General features: G+C 36.6%; 1 protein-coding gene across 1 annotated transcript in view; it reads right to left on the bottom strand.

Annotated features, from left to right (window-relative positions):
* Window positions 1–23338, bottom strand: part of SANBR (SANT and BTB domain regulator of CSR) — a gene marked incomplete at its 3' end in the record, with an annotated part of 64397 nt that overhangs the window by 8680 nt on the left and 32379 nt on the right. The window contains exons 12-15 of the mRNA XM_082672119.1: window positions 13041–13186; window positions 12048–12144; window positions 11044–11076; window positions 9675–9774 (exon numbers count right to left, since the gene is read on the bottom strand). Of these exons, the coding sequence (XP_082528245.1) occupies window positions 9675–9774; window positions 11044–11076; window positions 12048–12144; window positions 13041–13186 (376 nt within the window). The remainder of the gene's footprint in view (window positions 1–9674; window positions 9775–11043; window positions 11077–12047; window positions 12145–13040; window positions 13187–23338) is intronic.

The following is a 23338-nucleotide window of genomic DNA, read 5'->3' as shown; positions in this document are numbered from 1 at the left end:
GGTCTGTAATTTTCTTTTTTTGTAGTATCTTTGTCTGGTTTTGGTATCAGGGTAATGGTGGCCTCGTAGAACGAGTTTGGGAGTGTTCCTTCCTCTGCAATTGTTTGGAAGAGTTTGAGAAGGATGGGTGTTAGCTCTTCTCTAAATGTTTGATAGAATTCACCTGTGAAGCCTTCTGCTCCTGGACTTTTGTTTGTTGGAAGATTTTTAATCACAGTTTCAATTTCATTACTTGTGATTGGTCTGTTCATATTTTCTATTTCTTCCTGATTCAGTCTTGGAAGGTTATACCTTTCTAAGAATTTGTCCATTTCTTCCAGGTTGTCCATTTTATTGGCATAGAGTTGCTTGTAGTACTCTCTTAGGATGCTTTGTATTTCTGCGGTGTCTGTTGTAACTTCTCCTTTTACATTTCTAATTTTATTGATTTGAGCCCTCTCCCTCTTTTTTTTATTTTTTATTTAATTATTCATTTATTTAATTTTTGGCTGCTTTGGGTCTTCACTGCATGCGGGTTTTCTCTGGTTGCTGAGAGTGGGGGCTACTCTTTGTTGTGCACAGTCTTCTCATTGCAGTGGCTTCTCTTGTTGTGGAGCACAGGTTCTAGGTGCGTGGGCTTCAGTAGTTGTGGCACACAGGCTTCAGTAGTTGTGGCTTGCGGGCTCTAGAGCGCAGGCTCAGTAGTTTTGGCGCACGGGCTTAGTTGCTCCGAGGCACGTGGGATCTTCCCTGACCAGGGCTCGAACCCGTGTCCCCTGCATTGGCAGGCGGATTCTTAACCACTGCGCCACCAGGGAAGCCCCTCCCTCTTTTTCTTGATGAGTTTGGCTAAGGGTTTATCAATTTTGTTTATCTTCTCAAAGAACCAGTTTTGAGAAGTTTTATTGATCTTTGCTATTGTTTTCTTTGTTTCTATTTCATTTATTTCTGCTCTGATCTTTATGATTTCTTTCCTTCTACTAACTTTGGGTTTTGTTTGTTCTTCTTTCTCTAGTTCCTTTAGGTGTAAGGTTAGATTGTTTATTTGAGATTGTTCTTCTTTCTTGAGGTAGGCTTGTATTGCTATAAACTTCTCTCTTAGAACTGCATCCCATAGGTTTTGGATCATCGTGTTTTCATTGTCATTTGTCTCTAGGTATTTTTGATTTCCTCTTGGATTTCTTCAGTGATCTCTTGGTTATTTCGTAATGTATTGTTAAGCCTCCATGTGTTTGTATTTTTTACGTTTCTGTGTAATTGATTTCTGATCTCATAGCGTTGTGGTCAGAAAAGATGCTTGATATAATTACAAGTTACTTAAATTTACTGAGGCTTGATTTGTGACCCAAGATGTGATCTATCCTGGAGAATGTTCCATGTGCACTTGAGAAGAAAGTGTAATCTGCTGTTTTTGGATGGAATGTCCTATAAATATCAATTAAATCTATCTGGCCTATTGTGTCATTTAAAGCTTGTGTTTCCTTAGTAATTTTTTGTTTGGATGATCTGTCCGTTGGTGTAAGTGAGGTGTTAAAGTCCCTAACTATTGTTGTGTTACTGTCGATTTCCTCTTTTATAGCTGTTAGCAATTGCCTTATGTATTGAGGTGCTCCTATGTTGGGACCATATATATTTATAATTGTTATGTCTTCTTCTTGGATTGATCCCTTGATCATTATGTAGTGTCCTTCCTTGTCTCTTGTAACATTCTTTATTTTAAAGTCTATTTTATCTGATATGAGTATTGCTACTCCAGCTCTTTTGATTTCCATTTGCATGGAATAACTTTTTCCATCCCCTCACTTTCAGTCTGTATGTGTCCCTAGGTCTGAAGTGGGTCTCTTGTAGACAGCATATATACGGGTCTTGTTTTTGTATCCATTCAGTGGGCCTGTATCTTTTGGCTGGAGCATTTAATCCATTCAGGGTTAAGGTAATTATCGATACGTATGTTCCTATTACCATTTTCTTAATTGTTTTGGGTCTGTTTTTGTAGGTCTTTTTTTTTCTCTTGTGTTTCCCACTTAGAGAAGTTCCTTTAGCATTTGTTGTAGAGCTGGTTTGGTGGTGCTGAATTCTCTTAGCTTTTGCTTGTCTGTAAAGCTTTTGATTTCTCCATCGAATCTGAATGAGATCCTTGCTGGGTAGAGTAATCTTGGTTGTAGGTTCTTCCCTTTCATCACTTTAAATATGTCATGCCTCTCTCTTCTGGCTTGTAGAGTTTCTGCTGAGAAATCAGCTGTTAACCTTATGGGAGTTCCCTTGTATGCTATTTGTTGTATTTCCCTTGTTGTTTTCAATAATTTTTCTTTGTCTTTAATTTTTGCCAATTTGATTACTATGTGTCTTGGCGTGTTTATCCTTGGGTTTATCCTGTATGGGACTCTCTGCACTTCCTGGACTTGGGTGGCTATTTCCTTTCCCATGTTAGGGAAGTTTTCGACCATAATCTCTTCAAATATTTTCTCAGGTCCTTTCTCTCTCTCTTCTCCTTCTGGGACCCCTATAATGAGAATGTTGTTGCGTTTAATGTTGTCCCAGAGGTGTCTTAGGCTGTTTTCATTTCTTTTCATTCTTTTTTCTTTATTCTGTTCCACAGCAGTGAATTCCACCATTCTGTCTTTCAGGTCACTTATCCGTTCTTCTGCCTCAGTTATTCTGCTATTGATTCCTTCTAGTGTATTTTTCATTTCAGTTATTGTATTGTTCATCTCTGTTTGTTTGTTCTTTAATTCTTCTAGGTCTTTGTTAAACATTTCTTGCATCTTCTCGATCTTTGCCTCTACTCTTTTTCCAAGGTCCTGGATCATCTTCACTATCATTATTCTGAATTCTTTTTCTGGAAGGTTGCCTATCTCCACTTCATTTAGTTGTTTTTCTGGGGTTTTATCTTGTTCCTTCATCTGGTACATAGCCTTCTGCCTTTTCATCTTGTCTATCGTTCTGTGAATGTGATTTTTGTTCCACAGGCTGCAGGATTGTAGTTCTTCTTGCTTCTGCTGTCTGCCCTCTCTAAATAAATTTATATTAAAAAAAAAGGAACAAAAGCAAGGGACCTCCCTGGTGGCGCCGTGGTTAACACTCCACACTCCCAATGCAGAGGGCCCCAGTTCGATCCCTGATCAGGGAACTAGATCCCACATACATGCCTCAACTTAGAGTTCACATGCCACAACTAAGGAGCCCATGTGCTGCAATTAAGGAGCCAGTGAGTTGCAACTAAGGAGCCCTCGAGACGCAACTAAGTAGCCTGCCTGCTGCAACTAAGAGCCAGTACAACCAAATAAATGTTAAAAAAAAACACCACAAAAGTAAAATAAAGACATTTTCAGATGAATAAAAATAAGAGAATTCACTAGTATACCTCACTACAGGAAATAATGAAAGAAGTCCTTCAGAATGAAAGAAAATAACATCAGATGGTAACAAAGATACAGAGACAAATGATAAATATAAAAGACTAATTGCATATATTTTCTTTTATTCTTCTCTAAATGACATATAACTGTGTAAAGCAAAAATATACATTTATATACATATAAATGTATGATATGTATATCATATGATATATGATATTTATATACACATATATATACGACAACAATAGCACAAAGAAGGGGAAGAAAATGGAGCTATATATTATTTTAAGGTTCTTCTATTTTACCTGGAATAATTCATATTACCTTTAAGTAGATTGTGATAGGTTAAAGAGGCATGTTGTAATCTTTAGAACAAATGCAAAGAATATAACTGAAAAGCAAATTAAATAATTTAAATAATACCCTAAAATTATTTTCTTAGCACAAAAAAAGCAGGAAAGGCAAAACAGAGAAGCAAAACATCTGAGAAAATTAGAAAATGAATAGCAAAATGGCAGACCTGATACAACCATATCAATAAACACATTAAATATAAATAGAATAAATGTTCCAGTCAAAATGCAGAGATTGGGCTTCCCTGGTGGCACAGTGGTTAAGAATCTGCCTGCCAATGCAGGGGACACAGGTTCGAGCCCTGGTCCGGGAAGACCCCACATGCTGCAGAGCAAATAAGCCCATGTTCCACAACTACTGAGCCTGTGCTCTAGAGCCCACGAGCCACAACTATTGAAGTCCACATACCTAGATCCTGTGCTCCGCAACAAGAGAAGCCACCACAATGAGAAGCCTGCGCACCACAATGAAGAGTAGCCCCCACTCACTACAACTAGAGAAAGCCCGCACGCAGCCACGAAAACCCAACACAGCCAAAAATTAAAAAAAAAAAAGCAGAGACTGTCAAACTAGATAAACAAGTTATTACCAACAATATGCTATCTACAAGATACCCAATTTAAATTAAATTTTATTTATTCATTTATTTTTGGCTGTGTTGGGTCTTTGTTGCTGTGTGCGGGCTTTCTCTAGTTGCGGCGGGCAGGGGCTACTCTTCGTTGTGGTGCGTGGTCTTCTCATGGCGGTGGCTTCTCTTGTTGCGGAGCATGGGCTCTAGGTGCACGGGCTTCAGTAGTTGTGGCATGTGGGCTTCAGGAGTTGTGGCTCGCGGGCTCAGTAGTTGTGGCACATGGGCTTAGTTGCTCTGCAGCATGTGGGATATTCCCAGACCAGGGCTTGAACCTGTGTCCCCTGCATTGGTAGGCGGATTCTTAACCACTGCGCCACCAAGGAAGTCCCCACACTTTAAATTTAAAAACACGAAGAAGTTGAAAATAAAAGGATAGAAAAAAGATATGTCATCCAATTGGTAAACAAAAAAAATCTAGAGTGATTATGTTAATATTAAACAAAACAGACTTTCAGACAAGCACTTTTACTATAGACAAGGAGGGGTAGATCATGAGAAAAGAGTCAATACACTATAAATGTATATGTGCCTAATTACAAAGCTCTAACACATACACAAAGCAAAAACTGACACACTTGAAAGGAAAAATACATAAATTAACAAGCATAGCTTGAGATTTCAATACTACTCTCTTAGTAATTGATAGAACAAGTAGTCAGAATATGATTAGAGAAGACTTGTACCAGAAAATCAAACCAACTTGACCCTACCTTTAAAGACTACTCCACCTATAACAGCAGAATTCACATTCTTTTCATGCACATCTGGAACACATGTCAATAAAATTTAGAAGATGAAACCACAGAGTACATTTTCTGACCACGATGGAATTAAATTAGAAACCTACAACTGAGAAGTATCCAGAAAAATCTGAAAATATTTGGAAATTAAACACATTACTAAACAACACATGGGTCAAAGACAAAATCATAAGGGAAATTAGAAAATATTTTGTATTGAATATAAATGAAAAAAAGATATATCAAGTCTATGAATACTTAAAAGCAGTGCTTAGAGTGAATCTTATAGCTTTAAATGCTTATACTAGAAAAGAAGTAAAAAAACAATGATTTTGGGCTTCCCTGGTGGCGCAGTGGTTGAGAGTCCGCCTGCCGATGCAGGGGACACAGGTTCGTGTCCCGGTCTGGGAAGATCCCACATGCCGCGGAGCGGCTATGTGAGCCATGGTGAGCCATGACCACTGAGCCTGCGCGTCTGGAGCCTGTGCTCCGCAACGGGAGAGGCCACAACAGTGAGAGGCCTGCGTACCACAAAAAAAAACCCAACAAAACCCAATGATTTAAGTTTCCACTTTAAGAACCTAAAAAAAAGAGTAAATTAAGTCCAAAGTAATTACAAGGAAGGAAATAGTAAATATAAGAGGGAAAATCAATGAAATATAAAATAGGCAAACTATAGAGAAAGTCAATGAAATCAAAAGCTGGTTCCTTGAAAAGATCAATAAAACTAATAAACCTCTAACTAAACTGACCAAGAAAAAAAGAGATAAGACACAAATTATCAATATCAGGAATGAAAGAGGGACATCACTAGAGATCCTTCAGACAGAAAAGGATAATAAGAAAATGCCATGAGCAACTTTATGCCAATAAATGTGACAACTTGGATAAAATGGACACATTCCTTGAAAGAAATTATCAAAACATTCAAGAAGAAACAGAAAACCTGAATAGCACTATATTAATTAAAGACCTTAACTGATAATTAAAAAGCTTCCTATAAAGAAAACTCCAGGCCCAAATGACTTTACTGCTGAATTTCACCATACTTTTAAGGAACAAAGAATACAAATACTACACAAATTCTTTCAGAAAAGAGAAGTGAACATTTTCCAACTCATTTTATGAGGTATTAACCTGATAACAAACTTGAAGAAGACATCACAAAAAAACTACAGACAAATATCCCTCATGAACACAAACAAAAAATCTTTAACAAAATACAAGCAAGTCCAATACACTAACATATAAAGAGAAAAACACCTCACGACCAAGTGAAGCTTACCTCGGAAGACTGATGTAACACTTGAAAAATCAATGTAATTCATCATATTGATATAATGATGGAGAAAGACTATATTATCATCTCAGTAAATGGAGAAAAAGCATTTGACAAAATTCAACACCCATTCATGTGGCAAACTAGAAATAGAAAGGAACCTCCTCAACCTAAGAAAGGGCGTTTATGAGAAGCCAACAACTAACGTTACATACTTAATGGTTAAAGATAGAGGGGGCCTCCCTGGAGTCCCAGTGGTTAAGACTTCGCCTTCCAGTGCAGGGGGTGTGGGTTTGATCCCTGGTCGAGGAGCTAAGATCCCACAAGCCTCGCAGCCAGAAAAACCAAAACATAAAACAGAAGCAATACTGTAACAAATTCAATAAAGACTTTAAAAATGGTCCACATCAAAAAAAAATGTTTAGAAATATAAAGATTGAATGCTTTCCCCCTAAGATAAGGAACAAGGCAAGGATGTCTGTTCTCACCACTTCTAATCAACATCAGGTCCTAACCAACACAAAAAGGCAAGACGAGATAAAAGGCATACATACTGAAAGCAATCTAATAAGCAAAGAAAAATTAAGTCAATTTAGCAAGGTCATAGGATACAAAGTCAATACACAAAGACCAGCTGTATTTCAATATTACCATTAATGAACAATTGGAAAATTTAAAAAACCTACTTCCATTTATAAAAGCATAAGAAAATACTTAGGAACAAATGTAACAAAAGATGTTACAACGTTTGCATAATGAAACTACAAAACATGATTGAGAGACATTAAAGAAGACTTAAATAAATGGAGAGACAGTCCGTGTTCATGGATTGGAAGACTTGCCATTGGGGAAAAAAAGAGCAACATACAGCTTCAACACAATTCCAATACCAAAATAAACTAAGACAAGAGAACAGTTTTGGAGGACTCACACCACTGATTTCAAGAGTCACTAAAAACTACAAAAATTAAGACAGTGTGACATTGATATACTGATGTAAAGACAGAATCAATGGAAGAGAACAAAGTTCAGAAGTAGATCCATATGTAATGGTCAACTGATTCTTTAACAAAGTTGCTAAAGTAATCCAATGGGGAAAGAACAGTCCTTTCAACAAATAGTACTAGGACAACTGGCTATGCCTATGGAAAAAAGAAAGGAATCTTGACTCTTACCTCATACCACACAAAAAAATTAACCTGGAAGGTATTGTATACTTAAATATAAGAGCTAAAGTCATAGAGCCTCTAAAAGAAAACATAGAAAATCTTTATGACTTTGGGGTAGCCAAAGATTTCTTAGCTAGTAAAGCCTGAAACATAAAAGGAAAGCTAAAAAATTATAGTTCACAAAATTAAAAACTTTTGTTTTCAAAAGACAATGTTAATAAAAGTAAAAGGCAAGTCATAGACTAGGGAAAAATATCTGCAAAACATATGGACTTGTATCCACAAATATATAAAGAACTCTTACAATTCAATAAGGCAAACAATTCAATTAAAAAAGATTTAAGGCAAAAGATTTAAACAGACATTTCACAAAAAAGACATATAAATGACCAAGAAGCACATGAAAAGATGCGAAGAATTACACACACACTAGAATGCCTAATATTAAAAAAAACCACAATAATACCAAGTATTGGTACAAATGTGTAGCGACTGGAACTCTCATACATTGCTGGTGGGATGCAAAATGGTACAGTCACTTTGCAAAACAGTTTGGCAGTTCCTTATAAAGTTAAACATACACTGAGCATGTGACCCAGCAATTCCACTTGTAGGTATCTACCCAAGAGAAATGAAAACATATGTCCACACAAACTTTTACGCAAATGTTCACAGCAGCATTATTCATAACAGCCAAGAACTGAAAAGAACCCAAATGTCCATGAAATGGTGGATGGATGAACAGATTATGGTGTATTTCTACAATGGAACACTACTCTGCAATACAAAGGAACAAACTACTGATACACACAACAAATGGATGAATCTCAAAAACATCATACTAAGTGAAAGAAGCCAGACACAAAAGGCTATTCATGATTCCATTTATATGAGATCTTAGAAAAGGTAAACCACAGTGACAAAAAGCAGATTATTGGTTGCCTGGGATTGGGAGTGGGGAAAGGGAACTGAGTGTAAAGGGTTAGAAGGAAACTTTCTGGAGTGATATTCTAGGTCTTGATTTTGGTGGTGGTTATACAACTGTGCTTAAACTCGTCAGTGTGTACACTTAAAAATGAATGAATTTTATTACATGTAAACTATACCTCAATCAACTGTGAAACACACACAACATAGTAGCATTTTCTCCTTCACTAATTAGTATTGAAAAATAATTGATAAATGACTAGTTTTTTCATTAGGGGAATTCAACATGTAAAGAAAAATTATATAAAACTTAGAAATAAGACAAAGGGAAGACTGCATGTCCTTTAAGTGATATACTGGAGGACTGCTTACTTAATCCTCTAAGAGAACGTCCTTATGTTTGACTTTCCTGTCTACTATTGATTGAAGGCCCAGATACTGTGAATTTTCATGTTACCTTACAAATTTTTCTAACAGAAATGCAAATGATTTCTGTCCAATAGAAAAGATAACCCCAGGACTTCCCCGTTGGTCCAGTGGTTAAGACTCCATGCTTCCACTGCAGGGGGCACGGGTTTGATCTCTGGTTGGGGAACCGAGATCCCGCATGCCGCGTGTCGGGGCCAAAAAAAGGAAAAAAGGAAAAAAGGAAAACAAAGATAACCCCGGTGGTTATGGGTTTATTGCCTTGTATGACATTAATCAGTGTTGTATCTAATTTGCAGTCTTTTTTTAACATTCTTTTTTCAAATGCCTACAAATACCTGAGCCTTCAAATGCTTAACCCTAACCCTAACTTTCCCTGCTATTTCTCTCACTAATGGGTTGAAAAATTTCGACACAAGTTCATTCTATAGTTGTATAAAGTTATGGTTTTAACTTAAAAAATCATACTTTGATGACTATTATTTAATGCTTCATTTGAGTGTCACTTCAAATCATCTCAGGTACAATGAGATAGTCACACGTTTTGAGAAACCCATTAGGTTACACCTGAAATGAAAACTTGGAGGGTTATTGCTTAGTATACAGCACTTTAAAAAAAATAACTTTATGAGTATTCTGTGTTAGTGTCAGGGTTAGGGAATCTTGATGAAGCCTCTATTATTTATTTTTTCCATGTTGTAACCTACCATGTAGACTTATAAAGCCAATTCTTCATCCCTTGCATTAAATCCTTTGGAATATACCCTCCTCATAAAAGTGAGACTTGATTTTTAACTTAGAAATCCATACTTTGTTTCTTGGATACTTCTTCTTCATCTCCAACTTCATCTTCAGTGACCTCGGACCCAGTGGTATATTCTTCTTCTTCTGAAAATAATGACTGCTGTTTCTGAATTGAAAAAACAAATACATTGTATTAAAACTGTATATTATCACATCACCAATGAATTCTTTCGAACACACTCATCTAAATTTATTTTGGATGAATGAGCCAAACAAGAACTGATAAAATGACCACTGTCTAGCACAACTTTCAGGAAATGGATGTAAGAATTTCTACATTTAGGACAAGATAGCATTACATTAAATATTTTAAAAATTTATTTCCTTCACAGATTCTAGCAGAGTGATGGGCACATTATAAGTACTCAGTATTTGTTGAACTGCACTTCTATCACTCAATTGAAAGTATTTTCCTTGATATTAAGATTAAATTAGGGACTTCCCAGGTGGTCCAGTGGAAAAGAATACGCCTTCCAATGCAGGGGATGCGGGTTCGATCCCTGGTCAGGGAACTAAGATCCCACATGCCGTGGGGCAACTAAGCCCGCATGACACAACTACTGAACTCATGTGCCTTAACTAGAGAGCCTGCGTGCCGCAAACCAGAGACCACACTCTCTGGAACCCACGCGCCACAACTACAGAGCCCACACACCCTGGAGCCTGCGTGCCACAACTAGAAAAGAGAAAAAAAAAAAAACCCACATGCCACAACTAGAGAAGCGTGAGCAGCACAACGAAAAATCCCCTCATGACTCAACGAAGATCCCTCCGCGTGCTGCAACTAAGACCTGATGCAGCCAAAAATAAATAAATAAACCTAAAAAAAAAGATTAAACTAAAATACAATAATTGCCAATATGAATGTAGTCTCATAAACAAGTAAATGTGCACATTCTCTGGGTGAATGTGGTGCTGGATCATCTGAACGTATCGTCATCAGTTTCCTCCATCTATCTACCCTACTGTCTGTTATCACTGATACAAATTTCTATTCCATTCTTGTGAATACTGGTGGCAGATGGCACAGTAATGGCAAATAGGTAAAAAACAACAAAAAAATCAATCAATCAATCAAACAACCAAATAACTGGAACTTAATTGATATGTTGTTTTGTTCAATGTTCTAAATGTGACTTAAAAGTGACTTTAAAAAAGTCATTTAAGAAAACTTATGGACTATGCAGCTAGATAATGGAGTATGTGTCTGTTTTAAACAATGACTTTTTAATAAGTGCGAAATTACAGAAGCTGAAAAGGATGATATACATTTAACTAAAATCTATAAAATTAGATACTCATGAGATTTTATTAAACTGAACTTTGATTTAGGAAGAAAGAGATTCATGAAAGTGAAATATAGTTGCTCACTTACCAGCTGCAGTGTCCAGTTTTTCAGTGATAAGAACTATAAAAAAGACAAAGGAATAAGAGATTAATATATCTGCATCTACCCAGATTGCAGCTCCTTATTTTCATATGGATATTGTAGAAGAGTTGGAAAAAGTTAAAAAAGTTCATTCCCTTCTAGGTTGAAACATAATTTTAAACTCATCTAAAAATGATATAGTACAATCTTTTGTATTCCCTGCCCAGAAAAAATGTGTATGTCTACAAAAAAGAAAAAAAAAAAATCAACATTTCCTAGGGTCATTTCCAAAGGACAAGTAAATCACATATAGAGATAATATAATTTTATATTGTGAATTATTTCAATCACTTTTTAATGTTCATATTCTATTATAAATTAAGGAACCAGATTATATATGGATATTCAAGAAATCTAATTTGCTATTTTGTATATAATTTATAAATAAATGTTAGTAATTAAACACAGCCATCTAAAGTTTATAATGCATTTTACATGGAATATTTCATTTTCTCAAGTAAATGCTACTTCAACTAACACAGACAGGAAGTTCACAGGCAAACAGAGACTCCCTGGCTGTTAGTAACAGGAATCAAAGGAATCAATGCTTTCCAGTCACCTTGAAAATATCTCAGTTTTGAAACCCTGGAAAAACTAAATGCATTACTGAATACAATTAACAAAAAGAATTTCATACCAAAAAATGTTTACAGGACTAGGAGGGGATAAAATATCCCATTCATACTGTCTTCATTTCTCAAATCATTATTTGTCCATAATAAACCCTGAAGACTATATTTTCCCCCAAATTTAAGTTGATTAATTATTAATTCTTTGAGTGCAAGGAATGCATCATCCTTATAGTCCTGTTAACTCAGCATAATACCTTGTTATGAGAGTTAATGCATATTAATGGAAAATTTCAGTATTAAACAGATCAAATTTTTGTCAAAAATTAAATATTATCAATTGTTTTTATAAATAAAGAATAAATGAAGCAAGCTACTTACAGCATTGAGCTCCCCACTCTTGGGGCCCCATGGTGTATTTGGCTCCAGTAAAACATCACAGTCTAGACCCTTTTCATCACAGGGACCACCAGAATCACTTGAAAGGAAAAGACATTTCATGGAGAAGTGTTCAATTTAAGATTTTTTTTTTGGCCTTGCTGCACAGCTTGCAGGATCTTAGTTGCCCAACCAGGGATCAAACCTGGGCCCTGCCAGTGAAAGTTGCCGAGTCCTAACCACTGGACCGCCAGGGAATTCCCCAATTTCTTAAGAATTTAAATGTAAACAATATCTTTTCTTATTGCAAATGTTTTATAAATTGCTCTTTAGAAATACAGTTCTTGAGTATAAAGGCATGCCACTTCAACATTTACATTTCTTAATGCATCTAGTGACTCCCCCAGCATAAGTCACTCCATATGGGGGGAGCACCACTATACTCCAAACACTGTACCTGCCAGGTGGTGAAACAGGCTGCTATGGTGGATACTGCTTTGAGGACAGCTTTTATCAGAGAGTCCTCCTACCCCCAACCTGACAGCCTGTTGCAACTGTAAAATGATGGAAGTGACTTCATTAATTACTGAATCCAAGGAGTTCAAATTTATGCAAAGATAACCTCAACCATCAATTTATTTTTCTAGTTCCATCAATTTTTTTTTCTAGTTCCATCAGTTAGCTAAGATGGGCTTAAGTAACTTGGAAAACATTTTTTAAATCCTCTAAAATTGGAGTGTGGGCCCCACCCTTTGAATCACCAGGAACTCCTATTATTAGTTTTTCTTCCCCTTGGACTTCCAATATTTAGAGGTTTTTTTCCTACCAAATAAACATCTGCTTGCTCTTATTGTAAGCTAACATATAATTTCAGCTAGGCTTTCTGAAATAACGAAAACGACTGCCATTACTGATTTGGGGAGGTACTGGGGGGTAGAGGATTCCAGGATGCGAACCATTGAATAAAGTCGCAGTACACCATTTCCCCCACCTCACCTGACTGTATCTTTAGCAAAAGGCACAAGAATGACATCTTTGTGTTTCTGCAGATCATCCAGTATTCTGGCAGTTGGGCAGGACAGCAAATCTTCACCTTCACCTTGATCACGAAGAACCACCATGTGGTCCTTCACTTTACAACCCTGTCACGTAAAAGACTAAATTTGAGAGGTTCGTTCATTATAGAACCATTCCTTTAAAGACGACTGTATGTTTCTGTTCTTCTTTGCCCCGTCATACCATCCTACTAACACTTTTACACCTTTCTCAGTATCTCAAAAAATAATACTCATACAGAAAAGAGCATGAAACATAAATGTATACCTTAACAAATATCCATGTAACACTATCCACACTAAAAAACAGAATATTGCCAATACTCCAGGATTCCTCTTGGGCCCATTCCCAACCATAATTGCCTCCATCCTTCCCAAAGGATAACCTCTACCTCGACTTTTATGGTTCTCACTTTCTTGCTTATACCTTTTACCACTTAAGGATGTATTCCTAAACACTACAGTTTAGTTTGTCTCATTTGTATTGTTTTTTTTTTTTGAAATAAATTTATTTATTTATTGGCTGCATTGGGTCTTTGCTGCTGCACATGGGCTTTCTCTAGTTGTGGCGAATGGGGGCTACTCTTCGTTGTGGTGCGCCGGCTTCTCATTGCAGTGGCTTCTCTTGTTGCGGAGCACAGGCTCTATGTGCACGGGCTTCAATAGTTGTGGCACATGGGCTCAGTAGTTGTGGCTCGTGGGCTTTAGTGCTCAGGCTCAGTAGTTGTGGCCCATGGGCTTAGTTGCTCTGCGGCATGTGGGATCTTCCCGGATCAAGGCTCGAACCCATGTCCCCTGAATTGGCAGGCGGATTCTTAACCACTGCGCCACCAGGGAAGTCCCATCTCATTTGTTTTAATACTATGTTTTTGTGATTCAACCATGTTACTACATGTAACTAACATTTGCTTTAATGGACAGTATGCCATTGTATGAATAATCACAATTTGCTTATCTATTCTACAGCTGGTGGATGGGTTATTTCCAGTTTGGAACTAGTCCAAGTAGTAGTATTATGAACATTCCTTAACATGTTTCCTGATGCACAAGTGCTCATGTATACCAAATTAAATTACTATCAGCAGTGTATGAGAGTTCTCATTACTCTATGTTCTTGATAACACTTGGTGAGACATTTTAATTGTAGTCATTCTGGTGAGCATGTAGTGGTATCTGTGGTTTTAATTTGCATTTCCCCAATTAAAAATGAGGTTGAGCTCCTTTTCATGTTTACTGAACAACAAGGAACTTTCTGGTGTGAAGTTCCTATTGTCGTTTTCTTATTAATTTGTACAAGTCAAAAAAATCTTAATATGAACCTTTTATGGATATGTGTTGCTAATATCTGGTCCCACCTGTGAGTTTGTCTCCTCAGTTTCAGTTTATTTAATGTAGTTAATGTACTTGAATTTAAAATCTCTCCCTTTATGGTATTACCTTTTAATAGCTTTATAAGTTTTTTATTCTTTTCTGGCTACCCTGCACGGCTTGCGGGATCTTAGCTCCCTGACTAGGGATTGAACCCGCTCCCTCGGCAGTGAGAGCACAAAGTCCTAACCACTGGACTGCCAGGGAATTCCCAGCTTTATTAGCTTTTGTTTCACATATAGGCTTTTTTGGGGGAATAGTTTGGGCTATTTTTTCCCTATTTTGATATCCCAATGTCCCGGTACCTCTTATTGGAAAGTCTATCCTTTGCCCACTGCTCTGTAACGTCACCTCTGTCACAGTAGCTAAGTAGCTTTGAGTACAAAGTACTCAAAGTATCTAAGTAGCTTTGAGTACAGACATTCCTTGGTATCTGTGGGGGATCGGTTCTAGGAGTCCCCATACATACCAAAATCCACAGATTCAACTAACCACAAATTACGTAGTACTGTACATCTTTATTTTTTTAAATTCATGTATAAGTGGACCTACACAGTTCAAACCAGTGTTGTTCAAGGGTTAAATGTATTTCATTCTCTGCTACTGATCCATCTGTTTAATCTTTATCAGTATCACTCTGTCTTAATTAACTAAGACTTAAAATAAATTTTGATACTGAGCAGAGAAAGTACTTCTACCTTTGTGTTCTCTGAGAGTATCTTAGCTATTCTTGGCCCTTTGTATTTCCATAAATATTTCAGGATTAGCTTAGAAAAGTTCCTGATAAAAACCTGTTAGGATTTTTACTGAGATCGCATGGATCTATATAGGTCAGTTTGGTGAACATTTATATCTTTACAATATTGAGTCTGAATCCATGAACATGGTATAAAAATCCATTTTTTAGTTTCATTTTCTCTGAATAATGTTCTATGTTTTCTATATAGAGTTCTTATGTTTTATTTTATTAGATTTATTCCTAGGTACTTATTTTTTAGGCTACTGTAAGTGGTTTCTTTTTATAAATTTCATTTTCTAATCTCATTGGTTTATAGAAATACAACTGATTTTTGTAAATGATTTTTAATAGATCAATCTTAAATTCTTACTAATTCTAATGATTTGTCTGTAGATTCTTCAGGGTTTTCTACATTCACAATTATCATCTGCAAATTATGAGAGCTCCATTCAATCTCTATAACCTTTTAATATTTCTTTTTCTGTGTTAATATACTGTTCAGGACCTCCAGATCAATTTGAATAGAAGTATGTTGACAATGAGCATCCTTAACATGCTCCCAATTTCAAAGGAAAATTTTTCTACATTTCACTATCAAGTGTAATATTTGCTGTAAGTCTTAATTATCTATCCTTTATTAGATTACATCATGTCCCTTTTATTTCCATTAGTAAGAATTTTAAATTTTTGTTTCTGCTTTTTTATCATTCCACTCATTCCCTTCACACACATTAATTCAGAAGTTATACACCCTTCTATGCTTTTAGTGGTTACCCTAGAACTTATTACATGTATCCTCGACTTATCAAAGTCTAATTTGTTAATACACTCCCTAATGCAAGACCTTTCAAACTCCATTTCATCACTCTCCCAACTTATAGGCTATTATTATGGGTTTTATTATTATACACTAAAATGTATAGTATATATCAATTATTTTAAAATTGTCTATATGATTAATGTAATTATACATTTATTAAAAACACACACATAAAGCATTACCACTATTGTTTTACCATTATTGCTTCATACAGCCAATGTTCATTTAGATTCACCAATATATTAATTTTTTTCTTTGGTCTTCATTCCTTCCTGTATCTTGAGAACATCCATTAGTATTTCCTTTTTCAAAAAAAAAAATTTTTATTTATTTATTTTTATTTATTTGGCTGCACCAGGTCTTAGCTGCATCACGTGGGATCTTTGTTGCAGCATGTGGGATATCTTTAGTTGTGACACGTGGGCTCTTAGTTGCGGTATGTGGGATCTAGTTCCCTGACCAAGGATCGAACCCGGGCCCCCTGCATTGGGAGCGTGTAGTCTTAACCACTGGACCTCCAGGGAAGTCCCAGTATTTCCTTTTTAAAGCAGTTTGCTAGCTGCAAATTCTTTCAATTTTTCTTTGCCTAAAAAATCTTTATTTTGCTTTCATTCTCAAAGGATATTTAAGGAAGGCACAGATTTTCTAGATTATTAACTATTTCTTTTGTCATACTGCAGACCTAGTAGAGGGACTTCCCTGGTGGTGCAGTGGTTAAGAACCTGCCTGCCAATGCAGGGGACACGGGTTTGAGTCCTGGTCCGGGAAGATTCCACATGCCATGGAGCAACTACCGAACCTGCACTCTAGAGTCCACAAGCCACAACTACTGAGCCCACGCGCCTAGAGCCTGTGCTCCGCAACAAGAGAAGCCACCACAATGGGAAGACTGTGCACCACAACAGAGTAGCCCCCGCCTGCCACAACTAGAGGAAGCCCATGCGTAGCAACGAAGACCCAACACAGCCAAAAACAAACAAATAAATAAATAAATTTATAAAAACAAAACAAAAAAGACCTAGTGGACTATACCTTGGCTTCCATTGCTATTGCTGAGATATGAACTCTAATTATTGATTTTTTGAAGAGATTCTATACTTTTTCCCTCTGGTTGCTTTAAAAATGCTCTTTTTGTTTTCTGCAGTTTCATTATGATAGGTATGGGTATGATTTTTTTTTTCTGAAAGACATTCTTTTTTTAAACTAAAAAATTTTTTTTCTTCCAGTTTATTGAGATATAATTGACCTACAGCACTGTAGAAGTTTAAGGAATACAGCATAATGATTTGATTTACATACATTATTAAGTTATTATCGCAATAAGCTTAGTGAACATCCATCATCTCATATAGGTACAGAATTAAAGAAATAGAAGATTTTTTCTCTTGGGACAAGAACTCTTAGGATTCACTCTCTTAACATTTATATATAACAGTTACATTTATCATGTTGTATATTACAGGATTTCTTATCTTATTGGGAGTCAATGAAATTCTTGAATCTATAAATTAATATCTCTCAATAATTCTGAAATATCTTAGCCATTATCTCTTCAAATTTTGCCTCTGATCCATTCTTTTTCCCTTTTAAGGGGAAACCCCATTAAAAACTTAGACCTTCTCACACAAAAACACAAATACTGTATGATTCCACAATAGAGGTAGTCAAATTCATAGAGACAAAGTAGAGTGGTGGTTGCCAGGAGGCAATGGGAATTGTTCATTAGGTAGAGAGTTTCAGCTTTGCAAGAGGAAAGAGTTCTGGAGATGGGCTGCACAACAGGAATATATTTAACATTACTGAACTGTATGCTTAAAAAATGATGATGGGGACTTCCCTGGTGGTGCAGTGGTTAAGAATCCGCCTGCCAGTGCAGGGGACATGGGTTCGAGCCCTGCTCCGGGAAGATCCCACATGCCACGGAACAACTAAGCGCGTGCGTCACAACTCCTGAGCCTGTGCTCTAGAGCCCGTGAGCCACAACTACTGAGCCCACGTGCCACAACTACTGAAGCCCGCGAGCCTAGAGCCCATGCTCTGCAACAAGAGAAGCCACCGCATTGAGAAACCCATGTACCACAACAAAGAGTAGCCCCCGCTCACTGCAACTAGAGAAAGCCCGTGCACAGCAACGGAGGCCCAATGCAACCAAAAAAAAAAAAAAAAAAATGGCAAATTTATGTTATGTTTACTTTACAGTTAAAAAATATTAGACATGTACTCTCTAGGTCTCTTACTTTCTTTTATATTTCTCATAATTTTGTCTGTCTGTGCTTCATTCTGGATAGTTTCTTCTGACTTTTATCTTTCATTTTACTAATTTTTCAGCTATAACTAAGTTGCTGTTAAATTTGCCACTGATCTTAAATTTGTTATTACGTTTTTCAGTAGTAGCATTTCTATTTGTTTTTATTTAAACTCTCTGTCACTTTAAAAAAATATATATTTATTTATTTATTTGGCTGCGCTGGGTCTTAGTTGTGGCATGTGGAATCTTTTCAGTTGCTGCATGCGGGATCTTTAGTTGCATGCATGTGAACTCTTAGTTGTGGCATGTGGGATCTAGTTCCCTGACCAGGGATCAAACCCAGGCCCCCTGCATTGGGAGCGTGGAGTCTTAGCTACTGGACCACCAGGGAAGTCCTTCTTTGTCACTTTTTATAGTTTATAATTCCCTGTCAAAAATTTCTGAACTTGGCTTCTATCAACTTAAACTAGTAATCTTATTATGTGTCAATAATTCCAATATGTGAGTTCTCTGTCATTTATTTTTGTTGTCTAAGTTCTGCTGTTCCCATTCTTGGTAACTTATTTTCATCTATGTCAGGTTATCTTTGTATGCTGAATATTTTGTTTAAAAATTTTTTTGTATAAATAATTTGAGGTATAGAATAATGTTCTCTTTCTTCAAAGAGGATGTTTATTGCTTTTGCCAGATGTCTGGGGACCATGGCAATCCAGGATTACCTTAACCCAAGTTCAGGGCCTGAATTTCTTAGGCTACCCAAATAAATCAAAACCAGGTTGCTATTCAATCAAGGGAAGGTTTGCTTCTCGTTTCCTCTTATTTTCTTTGGGATACCAACACAAAGTGTAGGGCTGGGGATGTTATTCATTAATGTCCCCATTCTTGGCATCCTAACTACTGGACCTGATAGGCACCAAAAGCTCAGCCCAGACTCTCAGCTGTCTCTTTCAGTTTGGTCATCACCTCCAGGACAAAAATGGCCCTAAGTGCTGGCTCACTTCTTTGGGTTCCCATCATCTCTTATATCTTAACACTAATTCCCCATTAGCTCTTTGATGCTTTTAATATAATCTTTACAGTTATATTTCATACTTCTTTTTTTAGTTACCTTTTGATGGGAGGATTAGTCTGAATTACTTAGTCTGCCATTACTGGAAATATAACTCACCAAATGAGCTATTCATATTTCACTTAGTCTAAGAAATCACTTTAATCAATTTCCATGATGTTGCACACCAGACTTAAAATACAATTTAGCTGCTATTTATTCCTGAATCCTCTCACAATGAATGGGATATCAGTAGTCAATACAAGCAGTAAATAGACAACAAAAAGCCAAAGAGATACAACTCTTAGAAATATTGTTCAAAGTGATATAAATGTGACAGTTAAAAGAGAAGCTTGACCATAAAGAAATGCAATGACTAAATCATGTTACTGCAAAAACATAACAATAATCATGAATTAATGCAATTATCTTGGGCCTATCAAAGCAAACCCCATTTTGCTTAAAGTCTCATGCCCCATTTAAATAGCTTTGTGTGAAAAGCATTATCTAAAACTTTAAACATGAACATGAACATTATAAGGGTAACCTATTTATTACTTCACCAATAAAATTTCTGACTAATCAAAACTGCTAATTGGATCGTAAATATAACAAATTTCTTAATCCAGCTTAAATTTCATGATCCATCATTTTAATAACATCTATGGCTAATACTCCAAATTCCTTGCCCCTAAATTTCATTATACTCATCAGGATGAGCTCAAATACCTACTTTCTCTATGCCTGCACTCAAGCAGCTAAGGACTGATGGAGAGAGTGATATAAAAAGGCATGTTGGATTTCACTGTAAATTCATGATCACCAATCTCCAAAGGGCTTCCAAACTGCCTCATAACCTACAAGATTTCTTTGGAAAATTCACTCTCCTGGTTTCCAAAAAGACTATTTCAAACCTTTGGTACTTCTTTCAAACCTTGGACCCTTCTCTCTTCCCCCTCATTCTTTTTTTTTTTTTAATAAAGAATTCTTTTATTTTTTTAGATTTATTTATTATTTATTTATTTATTTGTATTTGTATTTTTTGGCTGCCTTGGGTCTTAGTTGCTGCACTTGGGATCTTCACTGTGGTGCGCAGGCTTCTCTCTAGTTATGGCGTGTGAGTTTTCTCTCTCTAGTTGTGGTGCGCGGGCTCCAGGGCATGTGGGCTCTGTAGTTTGCGGCACTCAGGCTCTAGTTGAGGTGCGTGAGCTCAGTAGTTGTGGCACGTGGGCTTAGCTGCCCTGCAGCATGTGGGTTCTTAGTTCCCTGACCAGGGATCGAACCCGCCTCCCCTGCATTGTAAGGTGGATTCTTTACCACTGGACCACCAGGGAAGTCCCTTCCCCCTCATTCTTAGCAGATGACTTTACCTTCTACTTTACAGAGAACAGAAAAGATAATAGGTTAGAACAACTTATCATCCAAATGACAAAAACACAATTTTACTATTATCTGCAACCATCCTACTCTTCTCTCCTGTTATAATAGAGGGGCTGCCCTTCCTCCTCTCTAAACAAATACTGCCATATGTGCTTAAAATTGCACCTTATCCTGCCTCCTCATAAACCTTGTACTATCAATCTCTCCTCCTCAACTGGATCCTTCTTACTGACTTTTTAAAATGTCTCTCCTACAGTCTCTTCAATAAGTGGTGCTGGGAAAACTGGACAGCTACATGTGAAAGAATGAATTTAGGACATTCTCTAACACCATACACAAAAATACACTCAAAATGGATTAAAAACCTACATGTAAGGCCAGATACTATAAAACTCTTAGAGGAAAACATACGCAGAACACTCCCTAACATAAATAGCAGCAATATCTTTTTTGATCTACCTCCTAGAGTAATGAAAATAAAAACAAAAATAAACAAATGGGACCTAATTAAACTTAAAAGCTTTTGCACAGCAAAGGAAGCTACAAACAAAACGAAAAGACAACCCACAGAATGGGAGAAAATATTTGCAAATGACGAGACCGACAAGGGACTAATCTCCCAAATATACAAACAGCTCATGCAGCTCAATATCAAAAAAAGCAAACAACCCAACCAAAAAGTGGGCAGAAGTGTACACACTGCTGTATTTAAAACAGATAACCAACAACAAGGTCCTAATGTATAGCACAGGGAACTATATTCAATATCCTGTGACAAACCATAATGGAAAAGAATATTAAAAAAGTATGCATATATGTGTATAACTGAGTCACTTTGCTGTAGAGCAGAGATTGGTACAACATTGTAAATTAACTATACTTCAATTAAAAAAAAACGAAAGAAAGTAAAAATAAAATAGACAACCAACAAGAACCTACTGTATAGCACAGGGAACTGTGCTCAATATTCTGTAATAACCTAAATGGGAAAATAATTTGAAAAAGAATGGAAAAAATAAAAATATTTTTTAAAAAAAGAAAAAAATGGGTGGAAGATCTAAATAGACCTTTCTCCAAAAAAGACATACAGATGGCCAAAAAGCACATGAAAAGATGCTCAACATCACTAATTATTAGAGAAACACAAATCAAAACTACAATGAGGTATTACCTCACACGGGTCAGAATGCCCATCCTCAAAAAATCTACACACAATAAATGCTGGAGAGGGTGTGGAGAAAAGAGAACCCTCCTACACTGTTGGTGGCAATGTAAATTGGTACAACCATTATGGAGAGCAGTATGGAGGTTCCTTAAAAAACTAAATATAGAACTACCATATGACCCAGCAATCCCACTCGTGGGCATATACCCAGAGAAAAGCATAATTCGAAAAGATTACATGCACCCCAATGTTCATTGCAGCACTATTTACAATAGCCAAGACATGGAAGCAACCTAAATGTCCATCAAAAGACGAATGGATAAAGAAGATGTGGAATATTACTCAGCCATAAAAAAGAAGATAATGCCATTTGCAGCAACATAGATGGACCTAGAGATTGTCACACTGAGTGAAGTAAGTCAGACAGAGAAAGACAAATATCATATGATATTGCTTATAAGTTGAATCTAAAAAAATGGTATAAATGAACTTATTTACAAAACAGAAATAGAGTCACAGATGTAGAAAACGGATATTGGGACTGACATATACACACTACTATATATAAAATAGATAACTAATAAGGACCTACTGTATAGCACAGGGAACTCTATTCAATACTCTGTAATGGGACTTTCCTGGTGGTCCAGTGGTTAAGATCCTGTGCTCCCAATGCAGGGGGCCTGTGTTCTACCCCTGGTCAGGGAGCTAGACCTCACATGCTGCAACAAAGATCCTGCATGCCACAACTAAAAGATCCCACATGCGGCAACGAAGATCCTGTGTGCTAAGACCCAGCACAGCCAAATAAATAAATATTAAAAAAACAAAACTCTGTAGTGACCTACATGAGAAAAGAATCTAAAAAAGAGCAGATACATGTATATGCATAACTGATTCACTTTGCTATACACCTGAAACTAACACAACATTGTAAATCAACTATACTCCAATAAAAAATTTTTTTAAAAGACAGAAACAATAAATATCCATAACCTAATTATTGATCCATCTTCTCCCCTTCTCAAATTTCCCAAAACAGTTGTTAATCACACTGTTTCCATTTGCTTTTCTTCTACTCACTCCTCAACCCATACTAATCTGGCTTCTGAATCTAGCACTCCATCAAAACAGTTCTTCGCACTTAAGAATTCCAGGTCACCAAAGCCAAAAGACACATTTCTTTCATTATTTTATTTGACCTCTTAGCAATAATTGGCATCGTGGACACTCTCTCCATCTTCAAATACTGCTCCCTTGACTTTCATGACAACATTCTTGGTTTACTCTGTCCCCTCCTGATCATTCTCCTTTGCAGGATCATGCTTCTCTATCCAACCAATAAATGTTGGAGTTTCTCTAGGCTCTGTTGTAGACCCTCTGCTCTTATGCTCACCTATACCTGCTGGCTTCAATTATCACTTATTTGCAAGACTTAGAAATTATTATCTATAGCCTAGCCACTCTCTAA

Source organism: Grampus griseus (assembly GCF_964374135.1).
Source record: "Grampus griseus genome assembly, chromosome: 15".
Lineage (NCBI taxonomy): Eukaryota > Metazoa > Chordata > Mammalia > Artiodactyla > Delphinidae > Grampus > Grampus griseus.
Note: the sequence above shows the minus strand (reverse complement) of the source record. Positions and strands in the feature narration are given on the sequence as shown.